The 24,260-nt window shown below is 39.1% G+C and overlaps 2 protein-coding genes across 2 annotated transcripts in view; one reads left to right on the top strand and one right to left on the bottom strand.

Moving 5' to 3' along the window:
• The window catches only part of Spata6l (spermatogenesis associated 6 like), a 29,488-nt gene extending 11,733 nt beyond the window's left edge, over positions 1 to 17,755 (top strand). Inside the window, exons 5-13 of the mRNA XM_090329719.1 lie at positions 98 to 222; positions 3,014 to 3,091; positions 3,979 to 4,215; positions 7,983 to 8,049; positions 9,654 to 9,688; positions 10,652 to 10,836; positions 11,842 to 11,929; positions 12,991 to 13,092; positions 17,509 to 17,755. Coding sequence (XP_090185845.1) covers positions 98 to 222; positions 3,014 to 3,091; positions 3,979 to 4,215; positions 7,983 to 8,049; positions 9,654 to 9,688; positions 10,652 to 10,836; positions 11,842 to 11,929; positions 12,991 to 13,080 — 905 coding nt within the window. The 3' untranslated portion in view covers positions 13,081 to 13,092; positions 17,509 to 17,755. The remainder of the gene's footprint in view (positions 1 to 97; positions 223 to 3,013; positions 3,092 to 3,978; positions 4,216 to 7,982; positions 8,050 to 9,653; positions 9,689 to 10,651; positions 10,837 to 11,841; positions 11,930 to 12,990; positions 13,093 to 17,508) is intronic.
• Positions 17,756 to 21,854: 4,099 nt separating this feature from the next.
• The window catches only part of Slc1a1 (solute carrier family 1 member 1), a 69,862-nt gene continuing 67,456 nt past the window's right edge, over positions 21,855 to 24,260 (bottom strand). The window contains exon 12 of the mRNA XM_090329718.1: positions 21,855 to 23,951. Coding sequence (XP_090185844.1) covers positions 23,705 to 23,951 — 247 coding nt within the window. The 3' untranslated portion in view covers positions 21,855 to 23,704. The remainder of the gene's footprint in view (positions 23,952 to 24,260) is intronic.

Raw genomic sequence — 24,260 nt, 5'->3', positions numbered from 1 at the left:
TTCACTGAGTGCTATCATCTATCTGAACATTTACTTAGCTGAATTGGGGAAGCATAGAATACATATACTTATGTTTATTTTTCTTCTCTATTCTCAGACTGGGCAGAATTGGCCTACTATGAGGAAAACACACGAGATTTTCTTTTCCCCGAGCCCAAGCTGAGACCTTCACATCCAGGAATACACAGAGAGGTACTCATGAAGACTGCTGCAGGATTCCCAGTAAGTGATTGGGAGAGAAATTCTTGAGACATGAGCTTTTCATTCCTGACAGGATTGATACTTCTTGCTGGGTACCCTGGTTATTTTGTTTAGCAGTTCCATTTGGACACCTGGCATACATGACCAAATTATATTGATTTCAACTATTGATCTGAAGGATAGAATTCTAATTATATGATTAAGCTAAGTCATTTACCATATTCACGTTGTCACATAGTTATAAAAATATTTATGCTTATTGATTGTTTTCTGTTTATCTTAACTATAGATATATATTTAAGATCATCTCTTACTTGTGCATTCAATTTTCGTTTTATTTTGGTTTTTGGTGCATGTCCTGAGGCTTGAACATTTTTTTTCTTTTTTTATTGTGATTAATAGAAGGGTTACATTATATTCACCAGATAGAAGGTGCATACCTTCACAAACATTGATACCCTTTCTCATGTCATGGTCCCCATTTCTCTCCCACCCTCCCCCAGCTCATCTTGATTTCCCCTCTTCCCTATCCAATTTCAAATAGCCAATCAAGGCTTGAACATTTTTTTGTTGGTTTGTTTGTTTTGCTCAAGGATAGCACGGTACCACTTGAAACTCAGCTCTACTTCTGGCTTTTTGGTGGTTAATTACATTAGAGGTAAGAGTCTCATGGACTTTGCTGCCAGGCTGATTTTGAAGTGCAGTCTTCAGATCTCAGCCTCTTGAGTAGTTAGGATTACAGGTGTGAACCACTGGTGTCTTGCTATGCCTTTCACATTTTTTTAATGTATGATGTCTCCCTCCTATAAATTCTAAAGTTAGCCAAGGCAGATAGATATTTTAGTCTCCATATAGGAAACTGATAGAGGCCAACTAAACAGTTATTACTGAAGAACCATAGAAGATGCAGCAAATATTCGATCACTAATCAAAATATTAATCTTGATATTGTCTATCTCTGTAGAAACCCTAACAATTTTTTCCTCCCCAAGTCCCTCCATCTCCTCCCCCTCTCTCCTCCCTTCTCCTGTTCCTTTGATGTTTATGGTGATAGAGCTAGTACTTCAAACAGCAAACATTACTTAAAAGTTTGCCTAATTAGAATTCCTGGTATCTATATCTTTAAGCCGTCCATTATCTTTGAGTTTTTAGTGGATACAACTGAAATTACTTTGTTCTCCAATATGATTATGTATCATTTATATCAATAATATCTGTGAAATGCTTATTTTCATGATTTTGAGTTACTGGAATATTATTTATCAGAATGTAAGAGGAAATAAAATTTTACAAGAACTACCCTGGGGAAATCTCATATTAACTTTGGCTTTCCCAAATTCTCTGTTTAGTAGAAGCTATCTTCAAACATGGAGCCGGTTTCTGGCTAAAAATCAAGAAACACTTGCTTATATTTTCTCATTTTTTTCACTTTATAAGCCCCAAATGGGAGAATCTATAGCATGTTGTGCTCATAATTATTTATAAATTCTGTTATTCTTAGAGAAAGCTTTAAAATACCTTAAATAGCCGCATGCATTAGATGTAAAGCATCAGTTCTCTTTTTTTAATCATTAGCATAAGGTAGTTGTACAGGGAATGTTTTATGGTGATATTTCCACACTTGTGAACAGTGTGTCGTACTCATCCTTACCCATCCATTACTATTCCCCTTCCACTTGCCCTTCTTAAAAGGAACCCCCGAGGTTTCATTATCCTGTTTTCATACATGCAAACCAACTTCACTCTTCTTCCTCCTCTTTATTTTCCTCCTCCCCCTGGTACTCATTCCCCATATGAGCTTGTATATAAAGGATCAGTTCTTACTAGTAAGTTAATCAAACTCCTTTAAACAATTCAGAAAAAACATAGAAGGGCTCCAGTTCTCTGAAGTATTCCATAAAACAAAATAAGCAATGACCAAAGTTTGAATAATCGCTGATGTTCATTGTGCTCTTGGATTATCTTTTGCACCCTTTTGGCCTTTTCCCATTTGTGTATGGGAAGTTGGGAGAGGGGTTTTCAGAAATAACCTGAGGGTCACAGAGTGAGTGATGGAGTGGGATTCTGAGGCGTCAGAGTTTACACTGAGTCACACTCCCTGAAGCGATTTTTTTTTCTATTTTGGTCTACTATTCTACTTCCTTTTATTAATTTTGTAGGAAGTAAGAGTGGATGACATAAGGAGGTCAAGCAAACCTTTTGCTGTATCTTCCTTGAGTTTGTCAATTCATCAATATTTCTTCCACTATAATGGAACTTTTCCCTTTGTATTTCTGTTTTTGTAAATCGTTACCTAATAATCTTTAGTTAGTAGAGTACTGAGCAAAAAAAAATAAAAAAAAGAAGTGTCAATTAAAACAAAATGAAGAGTTTGGAAATTGATCTGATAAACACACATAGTTAATATAAAAGCAAGTTTTTCCAAAGTAATCTCATGTTGTCCCATCACCCATGTTTTAAGTGGAGTAAGTAGCAGCCTGGATACTGCCTGGCATTGGCTTACCGCCTTGCCATTGCAAGGTGGACGACCACCTTGGCCTTGGTCCTCATTTATGCACCGACAAGTAGAGATCATATTAGAACTTACTTCATGGGACTGTATTAGCAGTTGATATATTCAAAGTACTTAGGCCTGGATCTAGATTATAAAGTATGTTAGCCATTTATTCCAGATATATTTTATATAATATATGCAGATACAGCACCTTCACAAGAGAACAATGAGGTTCTTGGCTAATTGTAAGTTAGGATAATATAGGTAAAGAATTATTTCCAGTAATTTTGCTTTCTTATATGCTGTTTAATTTTTTAGGGCATTGCTCCCAAACTAGAATTTTCTACAAGAACAGCCATCCGAGAATGTGTATTTCCTCACAGAAACAGATTTCTTGTAAGTATCATCAACATCCAAAAGATAGTGATAGAAATCTTAGCATTTTCACTAAAAATGTAGAGATTTTTTCCTTTCTTTTTAACTCAGAACTCAGTTCAAATGTGTATGCAATGGGAAAAGCGGGAACAGAGAAAACCTTTGCTAGGCTTGAATTTTTTGGTATTTACATCACTTGCTCATCCTGTCATATTAGAGGGACATTAGTGTTTAGTCACATAGAGTGGTTAGTGTTTGACCTATATTTAGTTTGCCAATTCGCTGCTAGAGCACAGTGATTCAGATGCTAAAAATCACATTTTTGATGTAAGTGGCCTTGTTAAGGCTCCTGGCTTTATCCATCGTCCCTCTGTCTCCCCCAAGGCCGATGCTTTGATTTGCATTTGTGCTCCATCTTTGAAAAAGCTCTAACCAGCATAGAACATCCCATGAGACACCTTCTGTCTCATTGTGTCTCTGTTTCCCTTCACTGGTTTTCATTGCTTTTCTTTTTTTCTTATGGTATATGATTCTGTAGTCATGTAGAGTGCTTTCTAGAGGAAGGAAGGAATGAGCAGCAGTGTAAAGCTCTATTCAGACAGGGTAGAATGAAATTAAGAAGTGAAACAACGTGCTGATCACAGAACTCATCTGTACCTTTGATCCTGAAAAAATAACTTAGGAAAAAAATTCAGGCAGGAGGGAACTGGATGAGGAGGCCACTCCTCATTGACACTCAAGGACAAGGCCGAGGCTCTGAGTTCAAGCTCCAGAACTGGCACAAATAAAGCAAAACCTTCTGAGGATGTAACTCAGTGCTTCTTACTGTGCTCCATGTCCTGGGTACCAGGTTATAATCCCCAACACTGCCAAATAAACAAATTTAAAAACTTTGTTTTTTATTTCAGGATGAAAAATATAAGCCACAAAATCCTTCATCTAACTCCTATGGACAGATACCCCCCTTAAAGAATAAAGAGAAGAAATCAAAGAGCCGTCATGACAGACTATGTAAAGGCATGCAGTCCCGGGCGCCCTCCCCATATTTCACCAGACGTCTCTTCCTGGACCAGCCGACTCACTTCGACCTTGGAAATCACGTCAGATACTCTGAAGATAGGAAACCTCCATTTGTGGTTAGACATGTGAGTCTAAAGGTCTTTTTTTTTTCTTTTTCTTTTTTTTTTAAAAAGAGTACTTCAGAGCCATAACAAAACTAAGGGGGTAAGAGGGATTTCAGTATGATTAATCACTGCAGTTAAGTTACCTTCATTTCCTAGAGCCTGTTCAGGAAACTAATAAAGATATCTAACCTAATGTCAAACCTAGTAAAAGTATTTCATACAAAGAATTTACTCAGTAAAATGACACCTATCACATTTTATTTTATTTTTGAAAATTCTCAGTATGGATGATAGCTTGTTTGGTTACTTGCCATTTTCAGGCATTGTCCAACCCAGGTTGGCATGCTCTAGGCCATCAATCCCAAAATGATGCTTTATTAGTTTAAAAGCATGGATCAAGTTATTTATTTATTTAATTTATTTTTGCCAGTCCTGGGGCTTGAACTCAGGACCTGGGCACTGTCTCTGAGCTTCTTTTGCTCAAGGCTAACATTCTACCACTGGAGCCATAACACCACTTCTGGCCTTTTTTTGTTGATGTGATGTTGAAGAATCAAACCCTGGGCTTCATGCATGCTAGGCAAGCACTCCATTACTAAGCTACATTCTCAGCTCAGTAGTTTTTAAAATATTTTATTTGTTTCTTATAAGCTTGTCTTGGGGTGCTGTCTCTGAGTTCTTTTCACTCAATGTGGAGCTCTTCCACTTGAGCCACAGCTCTACTTGGTGCTTTTTGGTGGTTAATGAGGGAGAAGAGTCTCATGGACTTTCTTGCTTGGGCTGGCTTGGAACTGTGGACTTAAGATCTCAGCCTCCTGAGTTTCTAGGATTATGGGCATGAACTCCAACTACCTAGCCAGTGTTTGTTTTCTTAATGAGATTGGGGTTCAGTGGGCATACTTTGAAGAGCAGGGGATGTTTATTGAAGGAAGAAGGATGTGGACACTCAGAAGCTTAATTAGAGTCATTTTGCCTATAGGAAACACTGGGCAAATTTGATCACTGTAGTTCTCTTACTACTGTGCCATGGAAGCAATGGGAAGTGTAGAAAAGTTCAAGGATAAAAATTTTTAGCTTCATTTGATGCATTTCCTTTCACTTTAAAAATCATAGACTTCATTTCCCCCCACAAAGTTGCAATACACTATGTATATAATATTCTGTGTATCTTCCTAATTGATTGCAGTTGAACAACATTACATTGGAACCATTTTATTTGTATTATTTTATACTTGTTATGATCACCATTCCAATGATTAGCTTTCTCTTTAGAATGTCTATTTCTATATGTTGACTTGCTATTTTGACTTAACATCCCCAGTGGTGGTGTTTGCATATTTTTATTTATTTATTTATTTTTTTGCCAGTCCTGGGCTTGAGCTCAGGGCCTGAGCACTGTCCTTGGACTTTTCTCAAGGCTAGAACCCTACCACTTGAGCCTCAGCACCATTTCTGGCTTTTTTCTATGTATGTGGTACCGAGGAATCGAACCCGGGTCTTCGTGCATGCTAGGCAAGCACTTTAACCACTAGGCCAAACTCCTGGCCCTGTTTGCATATTTTGTACAGTCTCAAAGTCAAGTTGCTGCTAAGATGGTTGTATGGGAAGTAAATGGTTTGTAGGTAAAAATAACGTAGTTTGTAGAGACTACTGAACAGTTTCCCTAGCTACATGCACTATCTATTATAGATGTAGGAATAAAGAACTGGATAGTTGATTTATTGCATCCCCTTTATATTTTTGTAAGTTACAACTTCAGCTAATGCCATTTTGGACTAAATAACCTTGAAAAAATATGGTTTGATTTCTTGCTTCATATTTCTACCATTTAACACATTTTTATATAGCTTTTTCTGTATTCCAAGCTCTTTTATAAGTGGTTTTACATATTAATTCTTACATGTAGCCAGATTCTTGGTATGTGACATTTCCCTGAGTAGAACATTAGCACTAAAAGAATCTGATGCTATAAATACTTTAAATCTGCATCACTCTATTTCTTGAAGAGGAAGAAACATTAACATTTTAATCTGCATTATTGATACTAAAAATAACAGAAATAAGCAAAAAATTAGAATTATAGAAACTTAGTGTTATAGCTATTCTAGAAGAAACCCCTTTTTCAGTCCTTCCTTCCTCCCTCCCTCGGTCCCTCCCTCTCTTTCTTTTCTTTCCTTCCCTTCCCTTCCCTTCCCCTTCCTTTCTTCCTTCCTTCCTTCCTTCCTTCCTTCCTTCCTTCCTTCCTTCCTTCCTTTCTTTGTCTTTCTTTCTTCTTTCTTTCTTTCTTTCTTTCTTTCTTTCTTTCTTTCTTTCTTTCTTTCTTTCTTTCTTTCTTTCTTTCTTTCTTTCTTTCTTCTGGACCCAGGGCTTGGATTCAGGGCCTGGGTGCTGTCTCTGAGCTTTTGTACTCAAGCCTAGTACACTACAACTTGAGCCACAGTGCCACTTCTGTCTTTCTGTGGTTAATTGGAGATAAGAGTCTTATGGACTGTCTTGCTCCAGCTGGCTTCAAACCATAATCCTCAGATCTCAGCCCCCCTGAGTAGCAGAGATTACAGATTGAGCCAGTGGTACCTGGCATCTCTTTTACAGTATTTTAACCTATTTACACATCATGTCACGTGTCCCAATTTTTCTTTGGGAAAATGTGATCTGTCATCTTAAGGAAAATAATAGTTACCATTATTTCTTTTTTCTTCTTCAAGAATATAGAACTCAGATCAGGTGCTGGTAGCTTACATTAAAATCCTGGCTGATCAGGAGCCTGAAGATTGAAGAGTGAACCCTTCTTCCCTCCCCAGCCCTCCAAGTCTTTCTCTTCTTTTTGAGGGAATGTACTTTGAACTCAGGGCTTTGTGCTTGCTAAGCAGGTGCTCTACTACTTGGGCCAACTCTACCCATGTTTGCTATATTTTTCAGATGACATCTGGGGCAGAAAAGTTTAGGAAACTCTTTATTTCCAACAAACCAGAAAAAAGCCAGAAATGGAAGTGTGACAAATTGTGAGCACAAGACCATGAGTCCAAGTTCCAGTACTGGCACACACATTAAAAAAAAAAAGAATATAGACTTTTAGACTGGACAGGCATAGAAGACAAACCCTGGCTCTCAGGGCTTAGGGAAGGCCCTGCAGAAGTCAGCCTTGTTTATACAGTTTAAGAACTTCATGTTTTGCCCTATTTTAAAAGATGGTGAACTAAGTCTTAGACTGGTTCTTTGAACTTCATCTGTGCTATTATAATTTCTTTTTTTTTTATAACTGAGACACAGTTTATTGTGGTTTAGCTATTATAATTTCTGTCTAACTTGGATTCTTTCTGGTCAGATTTAGCCTATATTTCCATGTAGTAGCTTTAGAGAAACCTAAGTGGAGATAGGGTTCGTTTCTCTTTTTTTTTTTTTTTGGCCAGTCCTGGGCTTGAGCTCAGGGCCTGAGCACTGTTCTTGGACTTTCTCAAGGCTAGAGCTCTACCACTTGAGCCTCAGCACCACTTCTGGCTTTTTTCTATGTATGTGTTATCGAGGAATCGAACCCGGGTCTTCATGCATGCTAGGCAAGCACTTTAACCACTAGGCCAAACTCCCGGCCCGGGTTCGTTTCTCTTATTGGATGGATCACGTAACATACTTGAACATGGTTATTGAGGTTATTTTCTGACCTTCTCTATTTCTAAGCTGCATAAATTATGCAGCTTAAATTATGCAGTGACTGAGAGGAAGAAAGGTATCATGGTTAACAAGGAAAAGCAATTTAAGCTACTGTACATTGTCTTATTTCTTTACTTTAGGTGGACAGTTCAAAGCCCTTTGGTGAAGATAATTTGGAACATCATTTGTTGAAGTCTCAGAGAAAATGTAAATTTTCGGACTTTCTGTTTCCAATGAGAAGAGGTATTGGGGTTTCTTGTTACTCTAGTCTATGTCTTATGTGAACTAGTGTATTGTACTTACTGTCTTTTACTCTGAGGAGTCACATGTGAGCCTTATTTCTCCAGGATTCTTAGGCTGTGGGGTTTCCATGAGTTAGAGGCAGCTGCAAAGCCAGAATAATTGAAGTGAAATGTGCTCAATAGTGTCCTACTAACCCAGGGTATCCAGAAAGGAAATTACCAGGCTTTTAAGACCTTCCCTTCCCTTCCCTTCCCTTCCCTTCCCTTCCCTTCCCTTCCCTTCCCTTCCCTTCCCTTCCCTTCCCTTCCCTTCCCTTCCCTTCCCTTCCCTTCCCTCCCCTCCCCTTCCCTCCCCTCCCCTCCTCTCTCCTCCCCTCCCCTCCCTCCCTTCTCCTCCCCCTTCCTCTCTTCTGTTTTCTCCCCTCCCCTCTCCCCTCCTCTCCTCTGTTTTCTCCCCTCCCCTCCCTTTCCCCTCCCCTCTTCTTCCTCTCCCCCCCTCTCTTCGGCCTGGCCTCTTCCCTTCTTTCTCTTTCTTTTCTTCTTGGAATGTACTTTGAACTCAGGGCTCTGTGCTTACTAGGCAGGTCCCCTATTACTTGAGCTACCCCTAGCCTTGTTTGCTGTATTTTTTCAGATGACATCTCACATTTATGCCTAGGTCAGCTTGGACTACAATTGGTCTGTGTGCCAGGGATGAGAGTCATGTGCTATCATGCCCATCCTGGTTGACATAGAGGCTTACTAACTGTACCCAAAGAGGCCTCAGTCCTAGATTTTCTGATCTCAGCCCCCCCCCAAGACCCTTTTATGGCTTCCTTCTCACTACCACTAACATACAACCAATAACAGAAGCCCAGAAAAAGTTCCTGTAACAACCTAACTCCTAGTCACATGAGCATTGCCTTATAGGTATTCATTTCAAAAGCTTTTTTATTCTAATTTCATCTGTTTTCTCTATACATATTTATTACACAGTTTCTAATCATCCTCACCATTCTTTGGTTTCAGGACTACTTACTTTTCACAATAATTTAGTGTACTCAGAATGATTTCTATGATTGCTACATTATCCTTTGATGTATTAATTATTTCAGTTTAACATTCATATGTACCTTGGATAAGTATATTCAAGAGCTCTGCAAAAATAAGATTCTACAGAAATCAGAGAGAATAGCATGGGGGTTTGGGGGAGTGGGGTCTTGTTAGACCCCATCCATGTCATTCAAGTTCTGGCCACCTGTTTTCTTGTTGAGCATGTCATGGAGAGGACTCTGAACATGTACTTTATTTGTTTTGTATTTACCTTTCCCTTTTCCAGATGTGCGGTGACTAAACCACATCATTATTGACTTTGAGGGCAGAAAAATCTCATAGATAGAAGTGCAGTGAGTTAAGGGAGACTGGAAAGTGGAGCAGTGGAATTTACAAGGGAATATTGGAGTTCTTTAATAATTCATTCACGGTCTTGACTTTTTTTGTTTTTGGACTGTAGTGGTGTAAATGTAACAGCAGTCTTAGGGTGAACTGGAAATAATGAGTCATTCTAACATCTGTTCCTCTCTCTTCTAGCTTCTTCGCTTGACAGCTTTGCAACAAACATAAAGGTAAGTTTAGATGTCGCATTTGTAAAAATGTTTTATTTCTGGCTATCTTCTGTCAATCATTGTGCTTTTGTAGTTAGTGGTGGAAAGAATATTATGAAGAGTTGCTTTAGTTAAGTAGGGTGAATTAGATTATACAGTAGCCTTTGGGGTTTATTAGTTTGCTTCCGTCTTTTCATTGCAGGATAAATAACCAAGGAAGATGCAAAGAGCCCAATGCTTACTTTGTCAATAATGGTTTTTATTGCCTATTTTCCAATTGAGTATCTTCATACCTAAGGCAATCTTTATACCTAAAGGCAATAAACCACTTGTTCTTGAAGTTTGGTTGATCTGTCCTAGTGAAGACTCAAACTTCCATGTTACCACATGAAAACAGGCTGAAGCAAAGAAAGCTGAAGATACTATGCCTCTTCTGCCATAGTGCTTACATATTTGGTTTAAAAATTCTTTTTTTATGCTTGTTTTGGGGCTTGAACTCATGGCCTAAGTACTGCCCCTGAGCTTTTTAGCGCTCTAACACCTAAGCCACAGTTTTACTTCCAGCTTTTTGGGTAGTTAATTGGATATAAGACTTTCTTACCAGATATTCTTGCCCAAGCTGGCTTTGAATTACAATCTTCAGATCTCAGCCTCCGAATTACAAGCATGAGCTGCTAGCTCCTAGCTTTAAAAATTATTTTACCCAGACTCAACAATCCCAGTTCTTGGAAAACTAAATTCAAGGCATGAGTTATTTTGGCTTATTAAAATATATGAAATGAGCATTGACTCCCAAGCATTTTATCTCTAGCCTTCTGTCCTGCAGCCCCTCTTTTATTTGCAAGAGATCTTTGGGGCTTAATATACCATCATCTCAGTTTCTTTTCCATGTACTATCTCACTCATAGCTTTAAATGAAGCAAACAAAACCCCACTCATAGCTTTAAATGAAGCAACTAAAGAATAATGTCTATTGTCCCTCAGGTTGTTAGAGAGCCAGATGAACGGATTATTTTAAAGAAAGACTCACTATCATCCACAGAGTCATGTAAATGTGAAAAGTTCTCATTCACAAACCAAGGAGATGCTGATTTTCACCAACCAACTTCACTGGCCACTTGCCCATACGCCAGACCCCCCAGCTCTGTGGATCAGCCTTTTCCAGAAAGGTCAGCAGTGCGCTCCCTTCGCCTGCCCTCCTGCATGTCAGGAGGAAAGCCTGGTCATGTCACCATTTTTTTTGTTGTTGTTGGTGATCCCTTGTTATGAAAAAAAAATCAAACACTGGAGCATTCCTTTAGGGTTTACCTGATAGTTCAGTCCAGCCTTTTCTCTTGTCTTAGAACAACTGGGTCTCAGAATTGTGTAATAAATGAGATGGACAGCTAACTGACATACATATAAGTTTGCCACCCAATTGAAAATGAGAGGGTCTTTACAGGACACAGGAATGTGCTTGTTACAGAGCATGAGAGGAGACCACAGAGGAACTACTGCAACAGTGGGCATTAATGATTATAACATCCACCATATTTCCAGTTGCTTCTTTTTTTTTTTTTTGCCAGTCCTGGGGACTGAACGCAGAGCCTGAGCACTCTCCTTGGGCTTTCCTCAAGGCTAGTGCTCTACATTTGAGCCCCAGCACCACCTCCAGCTTTTCTATGTGTGTGGTACCAAGGAGTCGAACCTGGGTCTTTCTGCATGCTAGGCAAGCATTCTACCAACTAGGCCAAACTCCTGGCCTTCTCTCTCTCTTTCTCCTCTAAAAGGATTTAGTTTAAGGTCAAGATAGCCTACAATAAATTACATATCAGATAAAATCCTAGTGGTAGAAAATAATTGACATTTGAATTTTATATGAAACATTTGAGGATTAAAAATGAAATATAGAAACAGAATCTGTTAGTGAAATCTGAAAGCTACAGTAAAGTCCCAAAAGAACTACTGGGAGCCACACACTTCAGCAAAGTCATTTTTAACACTTTGGTTATTGCCTCATGCTTTCCTTATACAGAGTTTGATAAAAGCATTGAATCATACTACATGTACCATTTCATATTTTGCTGCTGTCTGATTATTAACTTTCAACTATTAGCCTTTATCCTTATGTATCCTTCATTGGCATCTTTTCATTCGCTGTATAATTGCTCCACTCTTTTTACCCTGTTGGGCAGGTTCCATTCCAGTTCTTCCACGTGGAAGAAGATCCATGAAAGGGTATGCAGTCTTCTCACATCACACAGAGCTCAGCAGCACCCAAAGGTTAGGGATTTTGCTAAAACAAGCCCTTTTTTGACAGCTACGGGAATTGGAACTTGCATTCTAGTGGGGGAGTCAGCTGTTTATCAGGTAGCCTCAGAAATAAATGTAAGATTAGGACACCAAAGAGAAAGAACCCAGATGTGTGAGGCTCATTTGGTGAGCAGCATTCATTAAGCAGAGGTAAGATAGTGTCACTGGCCTATATATTTCCCTTCCTCTATGCAGTAGAATCCCAGTGGACAGGGAGTAAAATTGTGTGTGTGGTCTGTGTAAAGGATTAGCACAGAAGAACAGTATCTTAAAATGGTTAGCAGATTGGTTTGACTTTTTTTTTTAACGTGAGAATGAGTTATTTCTGTTCCCTCGGTGCATACACTTGGTACTTTGTGTCTCCATAGCTAAGTGACTTTTAACTGAATTCAAATGAAAGATTCATAGTGCCCTCGGTGGCTGGATTTCACTATGCCATGTAGGTGAATTGGGCATCTTATTAAATACTGGGCATATGCCATATTCACAGGATGATGCTCACAAATGAATAGTAATTACCACAACCAAATGGATTGCTTTATATCCTCTTGGAAGTAATTGGCTACACTTTAATTCCCAGCATTTCAAGTAGAGAAATCCTTTTAAGATGTATGGAGAAGGGGGAAGAGAAAGAGAGAGGGAAAGAGTGAGGGAGAGAAAGAAGAGAAGGAGGAGGTATACAGGAAAGAAGGAAGGGAGGGAAGGAGGAAAAGAAGAAGGGAAGTAAGGAAAGTACATAATTAACCCCACATGTATGTATATGGGTATATAATATATGGTATCTATAATATAATATAAATAATACACAATATAACTATATAACACATCTATATATTATTATATAATATACATGATATATGGTTTATTGCTATTTTATATATTTACACTATCTAATAATACATTAGATAATATATAATATATTATGTGTATATAATATATTTGATGCACACACCTCTTCCACGCAAAAAGCACAAATTACTGGTCTTCATTGTATTATGCATAATGTAATTTCTGAATATGTTTTGTTACAGGAAGATTCTATCTCTGAAGGAAATTTTGTCTTTGAAAGACCAATCAACCCTGTGAAGGAATACCTGATACACGAGCAGAAATATTTTTAACTGCTGTCTTATGTAAGTAAGCAGGTTAAATACTTCTTACCTTGATTTGCTAATATATATATTTTTTTCTGTTCGTACTGCCAATGAAGTGATGAGAAGATTCAGGGGACAGGAGGTATGGTGGAGAGCTAGGAACATTCTTCACGCAGTCACACAGTGATAGCACATTGTCTGCTGGCCCTCTTATCTCTCACCCCACTTTTCCCTGGCTCTTTATCTAAGATACACTTACATTTCTGTCATCAACTTTACCTCAAGACATTTTTCTGCCTTGGAACCTTTGCAGATGGCTGTCTTTGTCTGAAATATTTTTTCCTGGCTCTGCCTGGGTAGCTGCTTCTTTATTTCTTTATTGAGTTCATGTTTTTCCCCAAGCACTAATTCAGGGCCTGAAACTCATAGGGCTTGCTCTCCTGCATGCTTTTCTCATTTGCACAGGGCTGGTACTCAATCACTGGAGCTATGCCTCCAGTCAGCTCTCGGAGTGATTTCTATTTTTCCTTCTGATCTGTGACTTTCTTTGACATTCCCTTCCTTCTCTTAGCACCTTGTACTTCTCTTCCAGATGATGATGATGAGGATGAGGATGAGGATGATGATGATGATGATAGTTGTTTATAACAAGTCTCTTCTTCTAGGATGAAACCATCATGAGATGAGAGACTTACTCTCATCACTTATTAGCTTACTCTGAGCTTTTAGTGTAATACAAGGAATCCTCTTTTACCTTCCAGTCATGCACACTGTGTGCATGCACTGGACAGAACCTTGTCTGCCTACCCTCTCCTTGTTTCTGATTTTGCATCACTTGACTCTGCTACTTATTAAAGATTCCTTTCTTTCTTTCTTTTCTTTCTTTCTTTCCTTCCTTCCTTCCTTCCTTCCTTCCTTCCTTCCTTCCTTCCTTCCTTCCTTCCTTCCTTCCCTCCTTCCTTCCTTCCCTCCTTCCTTCCTTCCCTCCTTCCTTCCTTGCTTTCTCTTCTTGGTATTTTTTTTTTGCCAGTCCTGGGGCTTGAACTCAGGGCCTGGGTACTGTCCTTGAGCTTCCTCAAGGATAGTGCTCTACCACTTTAGCTACAGCACCACTTCTGCCTTTTTTTCTATGTATGTGGTACCAAGGAATTGAACCCAGGGCATCATTCATGCTAGGCGAGCACTCTACCACTAGTCTACACTCTTGGCCTTCTTTTTTCTTTTTTTCTGTGCTGGGACACAAAGTTCCAGTATTGTGGCTTATTCTGGGGGTCTCAAGCCCTTTCTTGGCTTTTTCACTCTCAGCTGGTGCTATACTACGTGAGTCGTACCTCAGTATGGCTATTTTTTTTTTTTTTGCTGATTAATTGGAGATAGAGCCTATCAAACTTTTCTACCCAGGGTTGCTTCAAAACTTGATTCTCAGCTCTTAGCCTTCGGTGTAACTAGGATTATAGATGTGAGTCACTGGTATATGGGTAGTAAAGGTTTCTTATGAATGAATACTCTATGATAAAAAGGCAATTATAGATATGTGGGAAAATCATGGGCAATATTGTAGGATCTCATAATTTCTTAGGTTTTCTCTCATTTTTTTTCTGCTTCACTTACATTCAGAATAATAGCTCTTCCTGTCAAATAGTATTCTTTCCTGTGGTTGGTCATAAGCTGGATTTCTGTGGATGAGATGGAGGCAGGAGATCTGCCGTCTTGTTGACAATACCCTTCACTTCTTCCTTATTACATGGTTTCTAAGTGTCAAGAATTCACCATTTAGGAACCGGGAGCATAACCTAGTGGTACAGTGCTTGCCTAGAGAAAAGGCTGGAAGTGGTGCTGTGGCTCAAGTGGCAGAGCACTAGCCTTGAGAAAGCCCGAGGACCATGCCCAGGCCCTGAGTTTAAGCACCAGGATGGGAAAAAACACAAACATTCACCATTTAATATTAATAAATACTGAGTTAATATTTATTTCTTACAGCCACCTTATGAGATGGGTCCTAATATTAGGTCCATTTTACATAGAGAAATTGAGGTAGAAGGAGGTTAGGTACCTTTCTCAAGGTGACATGGCTAGTGAATGGATGAATAAAAATATGTACCTGGTTAGTGTGGCTTCAATGACTACACAGTGATTTGTCTTTTGGTAGTCCTGGGATTTGATCTCAGGGCTCATGTTCATGAAGAGACATTCTAATCTTTCAGGTATGCTTCAAATCATTTTTGCCTTAGCTTTTTTCTTGGGAAAGGTCTTACTTGTTTGCCTTAGGCAATGACTCTCCATCCTATGCCTCCCTCACAGCTCAGATTATAGATATGAACCATCAAGAAAACACTTTTAAACACTGCATTCTTTTTTTTCTTTCAAATCTAGAATGTATTATAGAAAGATAAGATAGAGTGTGTGCTGAGGGAAGGGAGGCACAAAACAAGAGCCCTTTGATACCTAGAGTTTGTGGATACTGCCATAATATGTTTCACTAGTATCCAGTAGTGTTGAATTATGTTTTGGTCCTCACTCCAGCAACATCAAAGTAATTATGAGTCTATAAAAAGAATCAGGAAGTATGGGATAACCACTAAGTATTCACTCTAATCAAGCTTCTGGAAGCCTGGTTTGAGATCCCTTGTGCCTTAGAACACATATTACCTTGCCGCAGGACTGTCTGTGGCTCCCTACCCTTCATCATGGAGGAATGGAGAGGACAGCATGGTAATTGCCTGTTCTGTAGGCTTTTACTTTAGAACATTCTGCTTGGTGGATTAAAGGATGGATTCTGGACCACTTTTCTTTGGTTGTCAAGAAAGCAGTCAACTAGGCGTTTATTAAATTGCTATGCAGAACACAGCCTACATAATTGCATTGAATTTCAATGTAGGTAAGGTCAGTTCCATAAAGAATGGACCAGCTAATAGATGGTCACCAGTATGAGAGAACTAAGAAGAGATAAAAAATAACCCCATAGTAGTACTTCTACCAGTAACTCCTACCAGTACTGAAGAAATAAAAAAAAAACCCTCTCATGCTCCTGGATTGGAAGAATCAATATCATGAAAATGACAATCTTGCCAAGGGCTATCTACAAATTCAACACAATACCCATCAATATCCCAATGTCATTCTTTAAAGAAATAGAAGAGGCAATCCAAATTTCATATGGAATAATAAAAGACCCCGTATAGCAAAAACACTTCTTAGCAGAAAGAATAGCGCAGGAGGAATTTCAATACCAAACTTCAGACTCTATTACAGAGCTATAATTATCAAAACAGCTTGGTACTGACACAAGAACAGGCCCAAAGACCAATGGAATAGAACTGAGGACCCAGATATTAAACCACAGACCTATGGCCACCTAATCTTCGATAAGGGAGCCAAAAAAATAGAATGGAAGAAAGACAGCCTCTTCAACAAGTTGTGCTGGCAGAACTGGTTAAGCACCTGCAGAAAACTAAAGTTGAACCCTTCTTTGTCACCCTGAACCAGGATTAACTCCAAATGGATCAAAGACCTTGAGATAAAAGCAAATACACTGAAAACCTTACAAGAAAGAATAGGAGATACACTAGGTCTCGTTGGCACAGGTCGAAACTTTCTCAATAAGAATCAAGAAACACATCAAGTCAGAGAAAGTCTGGATAAGTGGGACTGCATTAAACTGCAGAGCTTCTGTATGGCAAAGGACATAGCTAGCAAACTGACTCACTGTTTGAATTAGGAACCTCTATAGTAGAATGAGTTCTTTTCCTCTTTTTTCCTATTTTCTTTTTTTTTTGTGTGCGGGGGGGGTGGGTGGGTTTGGAACTCAGGGTGTTGCACTTGTTAGGCAAGCACTTTGCTTCTCTCTCTGTCTCTCTGTCTCTGTCTCTGTCTCTGTCTCTGTCTCTCTCTCTCTCTCTTTTGCTCAAGGTTAGCATCCTACCACTTGAGCCACAACTCCATTTCTAGCTTTTTGGTGGTTAATTGGAGATAAAAGTCTCACAGACTGATCTGCCCTGGGCTGGCTTTGAATGGTGATCCTGGATCTTAGTCTTCAGAGTAGCAATTCTAGCGTGAGCTACTAGTGCCTAGCTAGACTGAGTTTCTTGAGGATAAGAAACTTCGAGCATCCTTCCCATGCTCACCTACTATTTGTATTCTACAATACAATAGATTGGAACACATTTAGCAGTTCAGCTCAGTAATACCTAATACCTAGTCAGTTCTGGCACATTTACCATGCACCGAGGATTATACTGACTCCAGATAATAAGTGTCAACAGTTTGATATACAAAGAGATTAAAAAAAACTTGCCCCAAATCACGCAGGTGAACTTTACCTTACTCTATGTGTTCCCCTTCAAACTTGGGAATCTAGGGGAAAAGACATGTAAAGCTCATCAAGTGATTTCAAGACTGAGCTACTTGCCAACAGAACTTGGTTGTGTTGATTGTATGACTCTTTTTTCTTCTCAGTGCCAGATGTAGCATGTGATGTTTCAGACAGATATCACTGAGGACAAATGAATAAAAAGCTGAAGGAGGACGAAGAAGAGCTCACTCATCCAGATAATGGACCAATACATCCTTGGAGAAGTGTCACTTCATCTTAGTTATCTGTATTGAGTTGCCAGTGTCTAATCTCTGTTAAACCAAATCCAATATTCAGTCTTTTGTGCCCAGGTGAGAGCTGCTGATTAAAGTTTTTGCGGTTTGGGACTCACATTTTTTTTTATCATCTGGAATAGTAGGGTTCTGTTTTGATCATAAAATAGAAAATAATAGTTGGGTCTCAGAGGCTTTTCTATTTATCTGGAAAGCACATTGTAGAATTCCTACAAAAATGTCTTGTGGGAGCTGAGGAAGTTGCTATTTAGAGCAATAACCTGCTAAGTCCTCCAGGTGGGGAAAGACCATCAGCCTAATTTTCTCTTTTGGATAAATCTGTTTTAGTTATCTGTTCATTTGCTTTGGTGTTAGACTTAACATGCATCCCTGACCTCCCTTTAAAATCTTGGAAAAGAGAATATTATATCAAGAGACATCAGACCTGATTTAAAAGGTTAAATTTCTATGTCAAATTAAGGAGGCTAATTTCTTTTAAATTATACACCTCTGATTTTGCTAGGTAAGTGCTCTACCATTAACATCTCCTCCCCACCAGCCTTTACTCCTTTTTTTTTTTTTTTGAGACAATGTTTTGCTGTGTCTTCCAGATTGGCCAGGAACTCAAGCTCCTCCTACCTTAGCCTCTCAAGTCCTGGCAATATAGGTGTGTGCCTTTACACCCAGTTTCTAGCAGCTGTTAATAAATGTAGAAGGAAACTTTCGCCATTACTTTTTTTTCTGAAAGAATTACTTTAAGAAAATAGGTTCTACAAGAAGGACTGGCAAAACCAGATCTTAAATTAGTGTACCCTATGAAAGGCTTACATAGTTTGAGTCAGCAGGAAGAGGAAGATGAGAGGAAGGAGGGCCAGAAGCATATCATATTTGCTTTTATGAGTACAGATGCCCATTTTTATTAGAAGCCACTTTTTCACTTGCTAATTCTATCGTTCAAACTACTAGAATTTTGACTTTCCCTTTCTCAAGGAATTAAGTTTTGAGGAGTCAGATGGGAGGCAGAATTGCAAATTGAGGTATCTTGCCTTTAAAGTATGTAAGAATATGAAGAATTTTATGATGTACTGTGTTTTGGATTAGCTCTGTCATTAAAAATCATAAAAAAGAATTTCTGCCTGTTTTGCTTCAGTTTGTAATTCCCTTGTCAGGGCCATAGTTGTAGCTCAAGTGGTAAAGCTTTTGCATAGCAAATGCAAGGCTCTGAGTGTAAATTCCAGTACTGAAAAAATATAATGAAATGAAATTGTACATACATATATATACATGCATGTATGTATATACATATATATACATATACACATACAAACACATATATGAATATTAATTGGAGATAAGAGTGTCACAGAATATCCTGCCTAGCCTGGCTTCAAACTTTGGTGCTCAGGTCTTAGCCTCCTGAATAGCTAGAATTATAGGTATGTTACCAGCACCTGGCTTCTTACCTCATTTTTAATTATTTCCCTATTTTCTTTCTAAGGATACTAAGGCTCACAACAAATAAAAATAAAGCCCAAGAATGAGAGCCAGTTTTCAAGATCTGGTGTGTCTGGTTTCAAAATGGTCAAGGTGCCACTTTTTTGGGTATCATCTGTTTGTCATCATGATGTTTATTGTGTTATATCCTGAAAATTCTGAGGGTTTGAAAAGCATGAACTTAGTATTTTCAGGCAGTGAGATGGGGTAACTAAGGTCTCTTGACAGTCATTAGAATGACGTTAGTCACTTGTTTAGTTGGACAAGGGGTGCTTTCTGTTTCGATTTCCTGCCTTTGGAATTTAATGTTTATACCTAGCATTTAAGGAAATTCTCCTTTCCCCTCCCTTCAAAATAAACCTCCCGGTTCCTTTTCCTGACACTTTCATTGGTATTTTGAGTAGAGATGAATATCACACCTGTTTTAGTGGGATGGTTTCCAGAAACAGATTAGAAGCAATAGGTGCTGTTGCTGGAAGTGCTTGGTTCATGGTGTGGGAATTGGTCAAGAAAACTCATTCAGCATTGCCTAAGAGAAGTTCAGCCCAGGCTTGTGATGCTATCCTGTGTTCAGTGGGTCCTGACAACTGACTCTATTCCATTAGCTTGCATTTACTAAGCATCTACTGTGTACACAGTGTAGTACTGGATCCGGGGGGGGAAAGAGTTCTAAGGTAGAAGAAAGCCTCCTTTGATTAGCTTTTCTTTTATTAGGACAATGAGATGTTTCATGTGTGACTACTGAACTTTTGACAGTTCAGATTATCTTTCAGGACAGGATTTGTGACAAGTTAGCTAACTTGTGGTTTTCCGTGCTGGTGGGATTCCCTGCCCCCAATTTTCTGCAAGGAGTTCAGATCCTTCAAACCCCATTTGAGAACAGTAAACATTTCTGTGGACACATAGTGTAGTTTCCTTTCTTAACAGTATGAAGTCAGGGTATTGATTTAAATGAGATTCGTGGTACTCAATTTAATTACTTTATCATCAAGTCTCCTATTAGTTACTATAAGGCAATACTTAATTACATGCCAGGATACTGTTGTCTAGTTTCCAGGAGGAAAGAAACAATGGGGTCTTTGGACTGAGGCCAAGAATTTCCCAAGTTTGGAAGGAATGAGGTAATTGTAGAGGAGATTGTGAAGGTTGTGTGTATGGACAAGGAAATGTTCTCTGGGCATATCTTCAGGAGTGTCTTACACTCCTTTTGTTTGTTTGTTTTTGCACTAATCCTGGGACTTGAACTCATACCCTGGGCACTGTGCCTGAGCTTTTTTTGCTCAAGGCTAGCACTCTAGTATTTGAGCCACACCACCACCTCTGGCGTTTTCTGAGTAGTTTATTGGTGATAAAAATCTCATCGACTTTCCTGCCTTGACTGGATTTGAACTGCAATCCTCAGATCTCAGCCTCCACAGTAGCTAGGATTAGCACCACGCTTGGCTAGTTTTATAGACTTTGTTGTGTTGACAGTAGGGGTTGGGAGTGAGAAAGTTGAGCATGAATCTAATGATCTTGCTCAGGATAGTTTGGAAGTATGTAGATAAGTTCTGAGAAAGCCATTAAAGAAGTCTGGATATGTAAATAAAGCCGGAACCTGGTGGTAGAACTGCATCCTAGAAAACGGCTGGTTAAATCTAGGGGTGTGAACAAATCATGAGACAACTTATTTGAATGGAGAAATGTTGCTGAAGAGTAAACATGGACAATTGGGAAATACTTTCTGGATATTGTAAATGGGATTGCTACCTTAAGGTAACCAGGAGGTCCTCTTCTCAGCTGCTATAGTTCTTTCAACAAATGTGTCTTCCTTCCTTCCTTCCTTCTTTCCTTCCTTCCTTCCTTCCTTCCTTCCTTCCTTCCTTCCTTCCTTCCTTCCTTCCTTCCTTCCTTCCTTCCTTCCTTCCTTCCTCCCTTCATTCTTGCTTTCTTTTTTTGCTGGTCCTGAGGCTTGAACTCAAGGCCTGAGCTTCTTTTGCTCAAAGTTAGCACTCTACCACTTGAGCCACAGTGCCACTTATGGCTTTTTTGAATAATTGATTGGAGATGAGAGTCTCATGGATTTTCTTGACAGGGCTGGCTTTGAATCTCAATCCTCAGAGCTCTGCCTCCTGAGTAGCTAGGATTACAGATGTGAGCTACCAGGTCCTTGCTTCCATGCCATTTCTTAAAGAATACTGAATCCAGCCATTCATACATTGTAGATCTATTTCAGAGGAAGGCAAGATCAGTCCTTCAGTGAAACCAAATCATCAGCCCGTGGAGATAAATCTGCTTCCTATGACATCAATTTTTAGCAAAATTCTACTTTGATCTGGGTCACAAAATAGGAGCTCAATTATTCCCAGTGGTACTGCATTTCTGCCTTTTCCTCTACACTGGTAAACATGAAGCATCAGATTTTTGTTTCTGCTCAAGGTCTGTCTTTTACTCTTTTGGGTAACCAGTTTTTTTTTTCTTTAAACCAATAATCTTGTAAGAACTAATTTAACTGGCTCTTCTTTATCTTCCCACACCCATGTCCATACATAAGATAAAAGAAAACAGAAGGGGACGGAAAAGGCAGAGGAGAAAGAATGAGAGATGTTGACTGAGACTGAAATAGAATTTTCTTTCTTTTTTTTTAAATGAGTTAACAGCAGTGTGTGAAGAGGCTGGTTGTAGAAGCTCCAAGTTCACAAACAGCTCTGGCAATACTGGTGCCACTAATATGAGCCATCTGACAAGACGAAAACTACTCAGCCCCAAAGAAATGATCCATTCAAAAAAAAAAAAAGAAATGATCCATTCACATCATTTAGATTAAGTTTTATTTCCTAAAAACGATACCAATATTTGTCTTGAAACTTTCACATTGAATCATTGGTTGCTATGTTTACACAACAATTCTGTATCATTTTTCACATAGATTTCAGGTGCATGTGGTCAGAACTGACCATTTATTTACTTTTCTGCTATCTTTGGCACACTGTCTGGTTAATTAACTATAAAAGCATGGGTTGATGGTGCCTACACAGTACTCCAGAAACACAAGTATTTGAGATCTCGTTCAGTGTAAGTACAAGTGTATGCTAAGCATTATTTACAAGATGAGAATTGAAGCAAGACTTTTTAATAAACTATAAATTTATAAATTAGCAAGAAAATGAGAAGCAGAAGATTTCAATGAGCAGGGCCAAGATTTCTAGTTAGAAGAATTTTCTCTGGAGCAGGAGACAATGCTGGGGGCTCAGAGAGAATTTCCCCTGAACCTCTGCTTTGATGACTTTATGTTGTAAATTCAACTTGCAGGAATCCAGTCTGCAAGAATCCAGGCTAGGGACAGCTTCACTGCAAGGTGGTAAGTGAATGCCATGGAAAGGAAATTAGAATGTCTTTTTGCTGGTAGCTTTTCACTGTTGCTCAAGGCCTTGATGCATTAAAGAAAGTGCCTGTACAGCAAAGTACTGGCCTCTGTAGGTGGGTATGAGTGGCTTTGGAAGAATGAACACCTTCCAGTTGAAGCCAAGTACATGTGTCTTTTGCAGCAATACCTTTCTATATAATTGTATACAGAGTGAGTATAAAATACCTTCCAGGCCATTGGAACCAGGACGTTATTAATGAATGGCTCTGTCACCCTGGCATACCACCTTAAATATTTCTGCTTTAGGGGCAATCCATAGATATGAATTGATGGTACAGCATAATTTCTCATTCCAGTGGTCCTGAGAAAGGACTGGTAAACCTGGATCAGGCTGGGATTATAGTTATTATCTAAGTACAAGGAAAGCTCCTCATTGCACATTGACAGTTCAACTTTGATCTCTGTCTCTTGAAAACTACATGAAAAGAATAATACATACATACATGTGTAGTTCTATACTGAACATTGAGTCAACAATGAACAGTGTCCCAATACAATATATTGACAAAAGAACCCTTCTCTCTTCCCCCTAGACCCTGTGTGAGTCTTGAAGTGATCATTGCAGAACTGTGCTGATCCGTTTTTTTCTGTTGTTTTTTTTTTCTCAAAATAATTTCTTTGAAATTGTCTGGAGATAAGTTCAAAGTGGTCATTTTGACAAGTGGGGTCGTTTGGATGCATTATAATTTATAAAAAGTGAGAGGTAAAGAAATCCATGCCAGTGGAAAGCCTGAGTATAAAGTTGTAACAATGATATATACATATATATATATGCATACACACGCATACACACACACACACACACACACACTCACTCCCCCAAACTGTTCTGTGCATGGGAAAGCAATTTCTCTGACATTAATTACTGATTTCAAGTTTAGTACTTTGTAGACTTTCAAACTTGGTTTTAATAGAATTTTCAAAACTCTGATAATATGACTTCTATATTATTTGACTTTGTTTCATCTTACCCCACTACTAAATACTGAAACCCAGCCAGCAGAGGCTAGGAAGCCAAACGTAGAAAAGAATTTGGAGTTCTGTTTATCAGGTTAAAAATACAATTGCCCATCAGTGAGCGTTTCTCTTTTCCTGAATGTTTGAACTTGCTAAGAGATGACACATGGAAATGTCCTTCATCACTCTAGCCACCCCAAGCTGGGGACTCTAGAACTGTGACGTCTGGGTGAACGAGATGGTGTCTGACTTGTCCACTGCAAAGCCTCCATTGACATATGACTTCTTGGTGTCTGAGTCTTCACTGTCCAGTACTGTGGAGTCCAAGGCGAAAGGGTTCACAATGTTGACTTCAGAGGAAACATCCATCTGTTCCAGCTCCTTCTTAGAGAGTTTTTCCACAATGCCTGTCCCAAATGCATCACCAAGGACATTGACCATGGTCCTGAACCGGTCCCTAGAGAAGACAGAGGCATCAGATGGGGAGTTCAGTTCTTCCTCAGCCTGGCAATACAACTTGCCATTTATTGAGCATGTACTGAATGCCAGACTTGGGTCTAGATTCTGAGCTCACATGACTCCACACAGTCCTTACAATAAGCCAACCAGGTAGGCAGAGTTTTCCCACATCTGTCCCTGATGTATAACACAACTGGGCCTCAGGTCATAAAGCAAACTAGATGCTGGATGGGGATTCAGACCTAAGAACAGGCATACCCTAAAACCTTTGTGCCTGCCATGGGCTAGACAACTCTATGAATGCTTG

This window comes from Megascapheus bottae, chromosome 3 (genome assembly GCF_031878675.1).
Source record: "Megascapheus bottae isolate mThoBot1 chromosome 3, mThoBot2.hap1, whole genome shotgun sequence".
NCBI classification, from domain to species: Eukaryota; Metazoa; Chordata; class Mammalia; order Rodentia; family Geomyidae; genus Megascapheus; species Megascapheus bottae.
This window is presented reverse-complemented; position numbering and strand designations above follow the sequence as displayed.